At 50.3% G+C, this 13,084-nt stretch overlaps 1 protein-coding gene across 1 annotated transcript; it reads right to left on the bottom strand.

Annotated features, from left to right (window-relative positions):
* Window positions 1-1,595: 1,595 nt before the first annotated feature.
* LOC144133306 (uncharacterized) lies at window positions 1,596-3,016 on the bottom strand. The gene is made up of 3 exons (XM_077666298.1): window positions 2,774-3,016; window positions 2,515-2,690; window positions 1,596-1,599 (listed from the first exon to the last, which is right to left on the bottom strand). The coding sequence occupies exons 1-3, from the start codon at window positions 2,960-2,962 to the stop codon at window positions 1,596-1,598; spliced, it is 369 nt and encodes a 122-aa protein (XP_077522424.1). The 5' UTR covers window positions 2,963-3,016.
* Between the last annotated feature and the right edge of the window lie 10,068 nt (window positions 3,017-13,084).

The raw sequence follows: 13,084 nt of genomic DNA, 5'->3' as shown, positions 1-13,084 counted from the left end.
ACTCAAGCTTTCGGATCCTTTCTTGGTGAACAATTCCGCAAGTGTGGTTAAGTACCTGTCTGGGCTGGATAAGAAAAAGTACTCTACCTTCAGCATCGATGTGGAGGACTTATTTTATTCGCTACCCCGTGCTCAGCTCATGCAGAGAGTGAAAGACTGCATTGTAAAAGACAATGACGAGTTGGTGTTCGTGGCGGGGTGCGGGGGTTTCCATAGAAAGTTTCCTGGAGCTGCTATCATTTTACCTAGAGTCAACCGTTGTTGGTCGGGGCGAAAAGGTGTACGTCCAAAAATCGGGTGTGTGCGTCGGCTCCCGTGTGGCACCCGTTTTGAGCGATATTTACTTGAGCAGGACGGATCAAGAACTGGCACAAAATCTTGCTGACCTCGCGCTAAAAGTGTTCCGTTACGTCGATGATTTTTTAATCATTCTTAAGTCGAACTCTCCCAGGGCAGTTCCGGACGTCGTCAAAATCTTCAAAGATACAGGTAGTGGCCTGCGATTCACCTTCGAACTACCCAGCTCAGCTACCCTACAGTTTTTAGACCGACCGCAGCGGTGGCCAAGTGGTTGAGCATCCGCCTCGCATGCGGGAGGTGCGGGGTTCGATCCCCAGTGCCGGGGATACAATGGGTACAAGCTTTTCCCTGGTCTGGTGCTCGGCTTATTTAGGGTGAAATGCTTGGGAAATGGGTCTTTGACCCCACCTTGAGAAAAAGAAAATACCTTGTATCAAGGCGTATTTGGCCATAGATGCCCTTGCGCCATAAAAAAAAGTTTTTATACCTCCGGATCCATTATCTAGAGAGCAGGGTCTGTTGGGAATATCACCATAGGACAAAAAAAAAACCTCTCTTCAACGTCAGTTAGGGGCATTCCACACTCGTCAAGGCGGGTATAGCGACTTCATGCTTAAAAGAGCTCTTGGGAAATCCTGTACACACAGAGCGGAGGCTAGCTTCCTGGGGCAGGTAGAGAGGCTGAAAGAAGCCGGGTATCCTGATCTGAGTTGGCTCAGATCTCCGAAAGGATCCTGTTCAAAGGAGGGAGGCCCATGCTAGTAAAAAAGAGGACGGTGGACGTAGACAAGTGGTGTGGGCATTCCATACATCCATTGAATTTCACACCGGCTCAAAAAAATTGGGGCGAGATACGGGGAGGACGTGATTTTCACGGCAATGAATAAGCTTGCAAGGAATGTTATCGGCGGTCGCACGTGCATGACAATCCTTTCGACATGCGTGACGATGCCCACCGAAGGCATTTCAGGCTGTCGAAGGGACTTGTATGCTGGCTAAGCGAAGAGCGCGGAACATGCGTCACTGACAGCCCCCTTCCTTTCGCCGTCTTGTCCATCGTGCGTCGCGCCGAGCCCGACAAAGAGGAGGCCGTCACCCCCCCCCACCCACCCGTCCCTCCTGAATGGGGGGGGGGGCGGAGATTCCGCAAATAGTTTCCCAGAGGCATCCTGTATTTTTTTTTTCATGGGGTCAAGGAAGGTGGCCCAAGCAGTGTGAGGCAACGTTCTCTGTTCATTCTAGAGAAGCAAGCTTACACTGCAAAATTAAACCTTGTCTTTCTCTTCCAAATGCAATTAACTAGGAGTCCTGTCCAAATCCATTTCAGGTTGTTATGTGGGCACCCCCAACCTTTTTTATTTCCGTGTAACTCCAGCACTTCTTCACCTTTGTCATTGTAGCCGCTATTGTTCAAGTACCATGCAACATCTTGTTATTAAAGGACCTTTTTAATTGGAAATGAGAGCATGTGCACAGGGTGGAAAGCGCGTGATCTGCCAGGAAACACTAAAGCGGCCCCGAGAAGGGATCTTTATTAAGGATGCCAGCCATCTTGGGCCTCTCCACTTGGCAACGACGACAAAGCGTGTGCGGTCCCTATGGTTAGGCCCCAGCTGTGGAAGCCATCCTCGGACACGACCATGACCTTCGACATCTGATGTTTTTATTTAAAAACACAGGGACCAAAGTCGTGCTGTATGCAGTGCAATCGCCATGTGGTTCCATAATCATCCATTTAGCCCGGCTCTTTGGACGGATTCAGGAAACGACTGAAAAGAACAAAAGTAACGAGCAAACAAAGGTGCGCTGCATAAAAGTTAGAACGTAAAGAGACGAAGGCACGCTGCGCTAATGCTGTAGCGAGGTCTAACATGTAAAATTTCGCGGCTGGCGTCGATTTCTACAAAGCGCGAGTAGTGCCTACGGAAATAAACAAAGGCGCACTGGAGATGGGTAAGTCTGTATACAAGCACGAGTTTTTGTCTCTATCAGCGATTTACTAGCTCACACCGCGCGATTTTGATGTCTGGCGTCGATTTCGACAGAGAGGGAATACGGGCACGAAACGGGACGCTCGCGATCTGCCAGGAAACAATGAGGTGGCCCTAAAAAGGGCCGTTTGCAGGAGCACTTCAACCGCGACCTGCAGCGGCGTGGCGGCGCGGTGAGCAGTAGGCCCAGCAGTGGTCCGTCTTGTGCCCTTTGGCTCCGCACCGACGACACCGGTGCACGACGTACACCTCTCCTGGTCTTGTCCTTGAAGCCGACGCTATCCCTGGTCCGTAGATCTTGACGAGGGCCGCGACGATAATCTTTGACATCTGGTCGATGCCCCGGTCTGCGGCAAACAAGGACAGCATCGGCTCGCCAGAAGCATCCAGGAAACGATGCTGCAAAAAAAGTTACGTTACAAGCGCCGCAATTTGGCGAGTTCTGCACGAGAAAACTTGCGAAAACGTTGTTCAACCCTTACCTCGTGATTGAGAACGTGCACGCCAGACAAGCGCTTCATCGTGGCTGTCAGACGGCGGTTCAGATGGCGACGCCGGCGGTCCTCAAACCGCACCTTATGTGGGTCGTCGTAATGGAGTTGCAAAATTTTGAACACCAGCACGACGTGCTCCTGCAGCAGGAAAACGAGGTCCTGGAATGCGCAAGGCATGTAGGTAAGCGGTACAGCACTTCATGAAGCGAAATTTGAGATAAAATGCGTACCTTTATGTCGCTGGCGATTTCTCGCGGGTCAGCGCCTTTTGGGGGTCGTCGCAATGTCGTGGAAGCAAGAACTGTACAGAAATTTCAGCTGGCTGCGCCGACGAGCGCACCACGCAAAAAAAAAAAGCCATACCTGGACAGCTTCCGAAACGCGCGCGCCGCCGCCTACGCTCACGAAGAGAATGCCCGCAGACCACGCACGCCCGGCAGAAGCGTTTCGGTGCAGGTGGGCTGGAAACGCTGATTGGTCGATGGGATGCGCTTCTCCGTGACGTTTTTCTGCTTCTCCCTCGTTTTCAACCGGACGTGGGTTCGCCGCGCCTCTCTCGGCCTGTCCCTAGAGTGCCTAGGGAATCGCTAAGGCCGGCTGGCCGGCCGCCGGGCGTGCGTGGTCTGCGGGCATTCTCTTCGTGAGCGTAGGCGGCGGCGCGCGCGTTTCGGAAGCTGTCCAGGTATGGCTTTTTTTTTTTGCGTGGTGCGCTCGTCGGCGCAGCCAGCTGAAATTTCTGTACAGTTCTTGCTTCCACGACATTGCGACGACCCCCAAAAGGCGCTGACCCGCGAGAAATCGCCAGCGACATAAAGGTACGCATTTTATCTCAAATTTCGCTTCATGAAGTGCTGTACCGCTTACCTACATGCCTTGCGCATTCCAGGACCTCGTTTTCCTGCTGCAGGAGCACGTCGTGCTGGTGTTCAAAATTTTGCAACTCCATTACGACGACCCACATAAGGTGCGGTTTGAGGACCGCCGGCGTCGCCATCTGAACCGCCGTCTGACAGCCACGATGAAGCGCTTGACTGGCGTGCACGTTCTCAATCACGAGGTAAGGGTTGAACAACGTTTTCGCAAGTTTTCTCGTGCAGAACTCGCCAAATTGCGGCGCTTGTAACGTAACTTTTTTTGCAGCATCGTTTTTCGCAAGTTTTCTCGTGCAGAACTCGCCAAATTGCGGCGCTTGTAACGTAACTTTTTTTGCAGCATCGTTTCCTGGATGCTTCTGGCGAGCCGATGCGGTCCTTGTTTGCCGCAGACCGGGGCATCGACCAGATGTCAAAGATTATCGTCGCGGCCCTCGTCAAGATCTACGGACCAGGGATAGCGTCGGCTTCAAGGGCAAGACCAGGAGAGGTGTACGTCGTGCACCGGTGTCGTCGGTGCGGAGCCAAAGGGCACAAGACGGACCACTGCTGGGCCTACTGCTCACCGCGCCGCCACGCCGCTGCAGGTCGCGGCTGAAGTGCTCCTGCAAACGGCCCTTTTTAGGGCCACCTCATTGTTTCCTGGCAGATCGCGAGCGTCCCGTTTCGTGCCCGTATTCCCTCTCTGTCGAAATCGACGCCAGACATCAAAATCGCGCGGTGTGAGCTAGTAAATCGCTGGTAGAGACAAAAACTCGTGCTTGTATACAGACTTACCCAGCTCCAGTGCGCCTTTGTTTGTCTCCGTAGCGACTACTTGCGCTTTGTGGAAATCTACGCCAGCCATGAAAATTTACATATTAGACCTCGCTACAGCATTATCCCAGCGCAGCGCGCCTTGGTTTCTTTGCGTTCTAACTTTTATGCAGCGCACCTTTGTTTGCTCGTTACTTTTGTTCTTTTCAGTCGTTTCCTGAATCCGTCCAAAGAGCCGGGCTAAATGGATGATTATGGAACCACATGGCGATTGCACTGCATACAGCACGACTTTGGTCCCTGTGTTTTTAAATAAAAACATCAGATGTCGAAGGTCATGGTCGTGTCCGAGGATGGCTTCCACAGCTGGGGCCTAACCATAGGGACCGCACACGCTTTGTCGTCGTTGCCAAGTGGAGAGGCCCAAGATGGCTGGCATCCTTAATAAAGATCCCTTCTCGGGGCCGCTTTAGTGTTTCCTGGCAGATCACGCGCTTTCCACCCTGTGCACATGCTCTCATTTCCAATTAAAAAGGTCCTTTAATAACAAGATGTTGCATGGTACTTGAACAATAGCGGCTACAATGACAAAGGTGAAGAAGTGCTGGAGTTACACGGAAATAAAAAAGGTTGGGGGTGCCCACATAACAACCTGAAATGGATTTGGACAGGACTCCTAGTTAATTGCATTTGGAAGAGAAAGACAAGGTTTAATTTTGCAGTGTAAGCTTGCTTCTCTAGAATGAACAGAGAACGTTGCCTCACACTGCTTGGGCCACCTTCCTTGACCCCATGAAAAAAAAAATACAGGATGCCTCTGGGAAACTATTTGCGGAATCTCCGCCCCCCCCCCCCATTCAGGAGGGACGGGTGGGTGGGGGGGGGGGTGACGGCCTCCTCTTTGTCGGGCTCGGCGCGACGCACGATGGACAAGACGGCGAAAGGAAGGGGGCTGTCAGTGACGCATGTTCCGCGCTCTTCGCTTAGCCAGCGTACAAGTCCCTTCGACAGCCTGAAATGCCTTCGGTGGGCATCGTCACGCATGTCGAAAGGATTGTCATGCACGTGCGACCGCCGATAACATTCCTTGCAAGCTTATTCATTGCCGTGAAAATCACGTCCTCCCCGTATCTCGGCCCAATTTTTTTGAGCCGGTGTGAAATTCAATGGATGTATGGAATGCCCACACCACTTGTCTACGTCCACCGTCCTCTTTTTTACTAGCATGGGCCTCCCTCCTTTGAACAGGATCCTTTCGGAGATCTGAGCCAACTCAGATCAGGATACCCGGCTTCTTTCAGCCTCTCTACCTGCCCCAGGAAGCTAGCCTCCGCTCTGTGTGTACAGGATTTCCCAAGAGCTCTTTTAAGCATGAAGTCGCTATACCCGCCTTGACGAGTGTAGAATGCCCCTAACTGACGTTCAAGAGAGGTTTTTTTTTTGTCCTATGGTGATATTCCCAACAGACCCTGCTCTCTAGATAATGGATCCGGAGGTATAAAAACTTTTTTTTATGGCGCAAGGGCATCTATGGCCAAATACGCCTTGACACAAGGTATTTTCTTTTTCTCAAGGTGGGGTCAAAGACCCATTTCCCAAGCATTTCACCCTAAATAAGCCGAGCACCAGACCAGGGAAAAGCTTGTACCCATTGTATCCCCGGCACTGGGGATCGAACCCCGCACCTCCCGCATGCGAGGCGGATGCTCAACCACTTGGCCACCGCTGCGGTCGGTCTAAAAACTGTAGGGTAGCTGAGCTGGGTAGTTCGAAGGTGAATCGCAGGCCACTACCTGTATCTTTGAAGATTTTGACGACGTCCGGAACTGCCCTGGGAGAGTTCGACTTAAGAATGATTAAAAAATCATCGACGTAACGGAACACTTTTAGCGCGAGGTCAGCAAGATTTTGTGCCAGTTCTTGATCCATCCTGCTCAAGTAAATATCGCTCAAAACGGGTGCCACACGGGAGCCGATGCACACACCCGATTTTTGGACGTACACCTTTTCGCCCCGACCAACAACGGTTGACTCTAGGTAAAATGATAGCAGCTCCAGGAAACTTTCTATGGAAACCCCCGCACCCCGCCACGAACACCAACTCGTCATTGTCTTTTACAATGCAGTCTTTCACCCTCTGCATGAGCTGAGCACGGGGTAGCGAATAAAATAAGTCCTCCACATCGATGCTGAAGGTAGAGTACTTTTTCTTATCCAGCCCAGACAGGTACTTAACCACACTTGCGGAATTGTTCACCAAGAAAGGATCCGAAAGCTTGAGTGAGCTCAAATGTCGCTGTAGAAATCCCGACACAACATGCTGCCAAGTGTTGCGCTCGGATATGATTGTCCTGAACGTTCAGGGAATGTAATTTCACACCGGCTCAAAAAAGTTGGGGCGAGATACGGGGCGGACGTGATTTTCATGGCAGAGAATAAGCTTTCAAGGATTTGTAGTGCTGTGCGAAAGAAGCTCGAGCCTGAGAGCAATCGTGCTGGAGCTGAGTGCTCGATAGCGCACAGACAGAAAACCAGGCTCACAGAGTGTAAGACTGGAGTCGTATACGAAGTCCCCCTCTCGTGTGGGAAGAAGTACATCGGCCAGACGGGTCGATGTATTAACGAGATGTTAGCAGAACATCGCAGGTCGTTGAAGGGCGCACCTTCCTCTAATCTCGCCCTGCACTGCAAAGAGTGCAAAGATTGCTTCCCACGATTGAACAAGACCAGCGTCTTGTTTAAACACAGGGATCAGGTTTGCAGGGAGTTGGTGGAAGCGTACCAGATCAAGGAATCAGCATCACCATCTGTAGGCCTCATTGATGGGGAGATACCTTTTTTGCGCAGTTTCTTTAGCGCAAGCAGGCGGTGTGGAGCGCTAGCTTGGCAGGAGTGTGCCTGTGAGTTCGCTGTTTGTTTGTTTTGTATCTTGTCTCTGACGATGCGGAGATTGCTTTCAGGTTGTGATCAGTGGCATCACGTTACATGTGCCAAGATGGTGTGTGATAGGGTTTGCGCTTTCGGGTTTTTAGCATGTTTTTCGCGGGATGAAGATGCATATATAGGCCTTTTTTCCTTGAAGAAAAAATCTGTTGATAGTCTGCGCTCGTGTCGTGCCTTCTTGTTCTCTGTCTTCGTTTCTTTGCGCAGTTAAACATGATACATACCCAGCTCCAGTGCGCCTTTGTTTGTCTCCGTAGCGACTACTTGCGCTTTGTGGAAATCCACGCCAGCCATGAAAATTTACATATTAGACCTCGCTACAGCATTATCCCAGCGCAGCGCGCCTTCGTTTCTTTGCGTTCTAACTTTTATGCAGCGCACCTTTGTTTGCTCGTTACTTTTGTTCTTTTCAGTCGTTTCCTGAATCCGTCCAAAGAGCCGGGCTAGGTGGATGATTATGGAACCACATGGCGATCGCACTGCATACAGCACGACTTTGGTCCCTGTGTTTTTAAATAAAAACATCAGATGTCGAAGGTCATGGTCGTGTCCGAGGATGGCTTCCACAGCTGGGGCCTAACCATAGGGACCGCACACGCTGTGTCGTCGTTGCCAAGTGGAGAGGCCCAAGATGGCTGTCATCCTTAATAAAGATCCCTTCTCGGGGCCGCTTTAGTGTTTCCTGGCAGATCACGCGCTTTCCACCCTGTGCACATGTTCTCATTTCCAATTAAAAAGGTCCTTCAAACCCTGCAGAAGGCTTGAATTAGCAACTGCTAATAACAAGATGTTGCATGGTACTTGAGAAACAATAGCGGCTACAATGACCAAGGTGAAGAAGGGCTGCGAGTTACACGGAAATAAAAAATGGTTGGGGGTGCCCCCATAACAAGCTGGAATGGTTGGACAGGACTCCTAGTTAATTGCATTTGGAAGAGAAAGACAAGGTTTAATTTTGCAGTGTAAGCTTGCTTATCTTGACCCCATGAAAAAAAAAAGGATGCCTCTGGGAAACTATTTGCGGAATTTCCGCCCCCCGCCCCCCGATTCAGAAGGGGAAGGGGGGGGGGGGGTGACGGCCTTTTCTTTGTCGGGCTCGGCGCGACGCACGATGGACAAGACGGCGAAAGGAAGGGGGCTGTCAGTGACGCATGTTCTGCGCTGTCATTAGGACGAGCTGCCCGGCCTCTCCGCGGCAGCTCCCCTTTGAACCCCCCGCCTGTTCAATCGGAGGCGGGCGACGGCGGGGTGGTGTTGAAAAGGAGCGCCCTTGGGGTCAAGTGCCCCCCCCCCCCCCATAGAGACAGAGACGGCCGAGCGCTTTGAATCTCGCGTATTGTTCGCGCCCGAACCGAACAAGACGCGGCTGAGACCAATTTGAGTCAAACCAGGTCCAGATGTGGCGGTGGCCAGCCGGTTTACCGGCTTCGGGCTAAGCCGCGCGCGAGCAACGCGCAATTCCCCTGGAAGGTCAAGACAAGCGGTCATGCGGGCACAGCGAAAGCGCCTCGCGACCGACGATCTGGCGACACAGCTAATTGAATACAGCGGGAGCGGCCGATCGTCAGCGAAAATCAGTCGCACGTGTGCGCGCGATATGCAGATATGCAGCTAGTGGTGCTCTTGTAGCGTGTTTCGTCTTTGTTATTGTTTGCATAGGTCGTGATCGCGTATGCATCTTTTTCGAACCTCAAACGTAGTACTTGCCCAGAAGATGGCACGATCAAAAATGGCAGATGGCAAATGGGGCAAAAAGAGAACATTAAAAAAATAATCGCTTCACTAGCAAGAAGGACAGTGGTAAACCGGCACGATAAAGCGCAAGCTTCACGAAACCTGGTGAGAGGATCGGTGGTGAATCCTTCGATGTAGACGGCTCAAGTACAACTGGCTACGTCTCATCGAGTTTTCTCTTCCCTGCAGCTTCATGCAAGATGTTGCTGTGAACAACATATCTAATGCACGTGCAGCAGGGGATTCCTCCTTTCTGTTTCGTTCATACGCTTCGATCAGTGATTTGATGCTCCCCTGCTCCACGTGTTTTATAAATACTGTCGAAAATCGTACTCGAATATAACAACTTCGAATTCATCAATCAACACTATTCACAAATTAACGGCACAGCCATGGGTACAAGGATGGCCCACACCTACGTCAACATCTTCATGCATAGTAATAAGTAAATTTTTGAAAGATTGTCCCATTAAGCCCACCCTATACAAACGCTACTTGGATGACATCTTTTTAATTTGGACTGACACACCTCGTCCACCCCAACATATCTTTCACTTACACGTGCGCCCACACCACAATTAAATTCCTAGATGTTGAGATTTTGGTAAACGAAAGCTCACTCACCACCAGTACACCGACGGACCGTCAACAATACGTACACTTCCAAAGCTGCCATCCTCGTCACTCTAAAACAAGCATCCCATACTCTCAGGCACATCGATCTAAAGGAATATGTTCCCAAGATGAAGACTTCGTAAAAAATTCCAAACGCATGCAAGAAGTCCTCATTAAGCAGCGATACCCGTCGCCATTGCCGACGATGCCATTCAAAGGACATCTAAACCCAACCGAGAGCAAATACTGGAGTGACGTCGATACAGCGAGCAAACAGACCATCAGGCAAATCTCGTACACCCCTTCACCAGTAACCAGCCGCCTAACGTACGTAAACAAAATCTTCAAAAAAACATTTCAACATTCTCAAACAAAGCGAGCTAGCGCCTCGCCAAAATTTTCACTGCTCTCCCTCATGCAGTCTACAGACGACCGAAAAACATTCGAAACATTCTAATACACTCAGTCACATAAAGAGACGGTTTTGGGGTGTCGACCTTGTGGAAAAAGTAGATTCCAGGTCTGCAAACACATTACAAACATCAAGCTGTGAAATAAGCACAGCTTCAGGATTCAAATGGAAAATTAATGACAACTCTGATTGGGATTTCTGCAACGTAATATACCTCCTAGGATGCAGTGTGTGCAGTACGCAGTACATTGGGCAGACCGTTAACTTTATACGAATTCGCTTTATTAACCACCGCGCGCATATTTTATCCCTACCTCCCCTTGTTAAAACACATATATTAATGAGAAAAACGACCCATTTGATGCAATTAAGTTAACAGTCCTACAGGGTGGGTTCCACAACAAAGAGATCTCGAGCAACGCGAGTCGTACTTTATTTACAAATTTAATAACAATTCCTCACGGCATTAATGAAAGTCCGGGTGTATTGACCTCCATCGCCCCTTGCAGAGCCAATGCTGACCTTAGGAATTCCGGCGCGACAAACCTCGGTCGTTTGTCGCCAGCGGCATCTTTTTCAAGCTTCGCTGCCCGCTTACACAAAGCTCTGAATTCATCCCCCACCCCTGTCTTGCCAGTTCGACGCACCACCTTGCCGAGCGGGGTGCAATTGAAGAACCAAGAACCCTTGATGGGCACAAAAGAAAAATACTAGAAAAAGGAGAAAGAAATAAAGAGAAAAAGAAAAACGCTTTGTCCCCTGCCGCCCAGCGAGCTTGCGCGGGAGGCCAGCCCGCGGGGGAAAAAAGGAATAACGAGGGGAGGGAGGGCATCCGGGCCCTCAAAGCAACAATAACAGACTTTGGCGGAGTCCCGGAGCAGATAAGAATCATAGATGCATGTACTGCCCGTGCCGCCGGCCAAAACGAGCAAACAAATAAACAATAAATTCAGACAGGGCAGGAGACGTTCCAGGAGCGTCTTCGGTACGAATAGTGAAGGCGGAATCAGCGGCGCAGTTAGTTTAACTACACACACGTGCACTGTGCATGAAACACACACACAAAGGAAAAAGAAAAAAGGCGGCAAAACATACGAGTTCGCGAAAGTGTCCTGTGGGGGGGTAAAGGTGAATGGCAGGAGCATTTAATCAAGGGTTCTTGGTTCTTCAATTGCACCCCGCTCGACAAGGTGGTACGTCGAACTGGGAAGACAGGGGTGGGGGATGAATTATGAGCTTTGTGTAAGCGGACGGGCAGCGAAGCTTGAAAAAGATGCCGCTGGCGGCAAACGACCGAGGTTTGACGCGCCGGCACTCCTAAGGTCAGCACTGGCTCTGAAAGGGGCGATGGAGGTCAATAAACCCGGACTTTCATTAATGCCGTGAGGAATTGTTACAAATTTGTAAATAAAGTACGACTCCCGTTGCTCTCTTTGTTGTGGAACCCACCATGTAGGACTGTGAGCTTAATTGCATCAAATGGGTCGTTTTTCTCATTAATATATGTGTTTTGACAAGGGGATGATGGGTAGGAATAAGATATTTACTTATGCAAGAGTGACTAGCTATGAGCAAAAATTTCCGTGTTTCAATTTTCAAAACTGCGAACTTTGACCGCAGCGTCCCGGACAAATAATTCCAACTCCCGACCGCGTTTTTAAATTCATTCTAAACGGGGTGCGTGTTTACTGGTACCTGCAGTGGTCGGCTGCGCAACTATATATATAAGCTATCGCGTGCAGCTGTCATATTATAAAAGAAAATCCGCACAAAACAAAAATTACGCAGCAACGGGCTGTGGCGAATGATTGCGCGCAATATTTTTTCGCGGGTTAGTGAAACGAACAGTTTTGTTTTAAATCACGAGAGTTGTATCAAAAGCCTTTATATGTCGTCATTAATTACGATAGGTACGACGACACAGTGAATAGGAGTTTATATAGACTGTCTTCCTTCAAAGACCCAATGCTTTTCTCCTCCAAAACGTCGTGTAGAACAAAACCGGACCGCCAAATTTTGACACGGTTGTACAAAATTTCTGCACTAACGAAAGCTATGAGTGTAGTCTCCTGCATGTAGAGAATGAAAAATACAAGGAAAAATTATAATATGTATGCTCTAGGTCAGGTTCATAGTCCTACAGCACTCGATTGTAAATGCAGGCACTCGACGGAGCGCTGAAAGACGGGCGTGGTCACCTGTAGGCGCATTTGCGTGGCTTTGCATGGATAGTACGTGTTTAACCTCTCAGGTCTGCAAAAGCTGTATCGGGTCCGCCAGGCAGTGGCGATTATAATAAATGCACAACGAAGCGCGCCGTTCGAGCGCACTAAAATAATACACCAGCAGTTCAAGGATATCATATATAATAAAAATATAGAAACGCGCATGCAGTGTGTGAAAGCGCGGCGCATCAGGTGCGCTTTTTGAACCCGCGCGCGCTGTCAAAAACGTGGGGAATTCCGAGAAAAACCTAGGGAAAATATGTCTCTTCCCAACCGGACACGACGTCATTAAAAGTCACGTGGCCATGACGTCACGTGACGTTTTAGACGTGACGTCACATTTTGTTTGACCAATCAGCGTTTCCAACCCGCCTGCACCGAAACGCTGACAGAAGCGTTTCGGTGCAGGTGGGCTGGAAACGCTGATTGGTCGATGGGATACGCTTCTCCGTGACGTTTTTCTGCTTCTCCCTCGTTCTCAACCGGACGTGGGTTCGCCGCGCCTCTCTCGGCCTGTCCCTAGAGTGCCTAGGGAATCGCTAGGGCCGGCTGGCCGGCCGCCGGGCGTGCGTGGTCTGCGGGCATTCTCTTCGTGAGCGTAGGCGGCGGCGCGCGCGTTTCGGAAGCTGTCCAGGTATGGCTTTTTTTTTTGCGTGGTGCGCTCGTCGGCGCAGCCAGCTGAAATTTCTGTACAGTTCTTGCTTCCACGACATTGCGACGACCTCCAAAAGGCGCTGACCCG

Source organism: Amblyomma americanum, chromosome 5 (genome assembly GCF_052857255.1).
Source record: "Amblyomma americanum isolate KBUSLIRL-KWMA chromosome 5, ASM5285725v1, whole genome shotgun sequence".
Lineage (NCBI taxonomy): Eukaryota > Metazoa > Arthropoda > Arachnida > Ixodida > Ixodidae > Amblyomma > Amblyomma americanum.
This window is presented reverse-complemented; position numbering and strand designations above follow the sequence as displayed.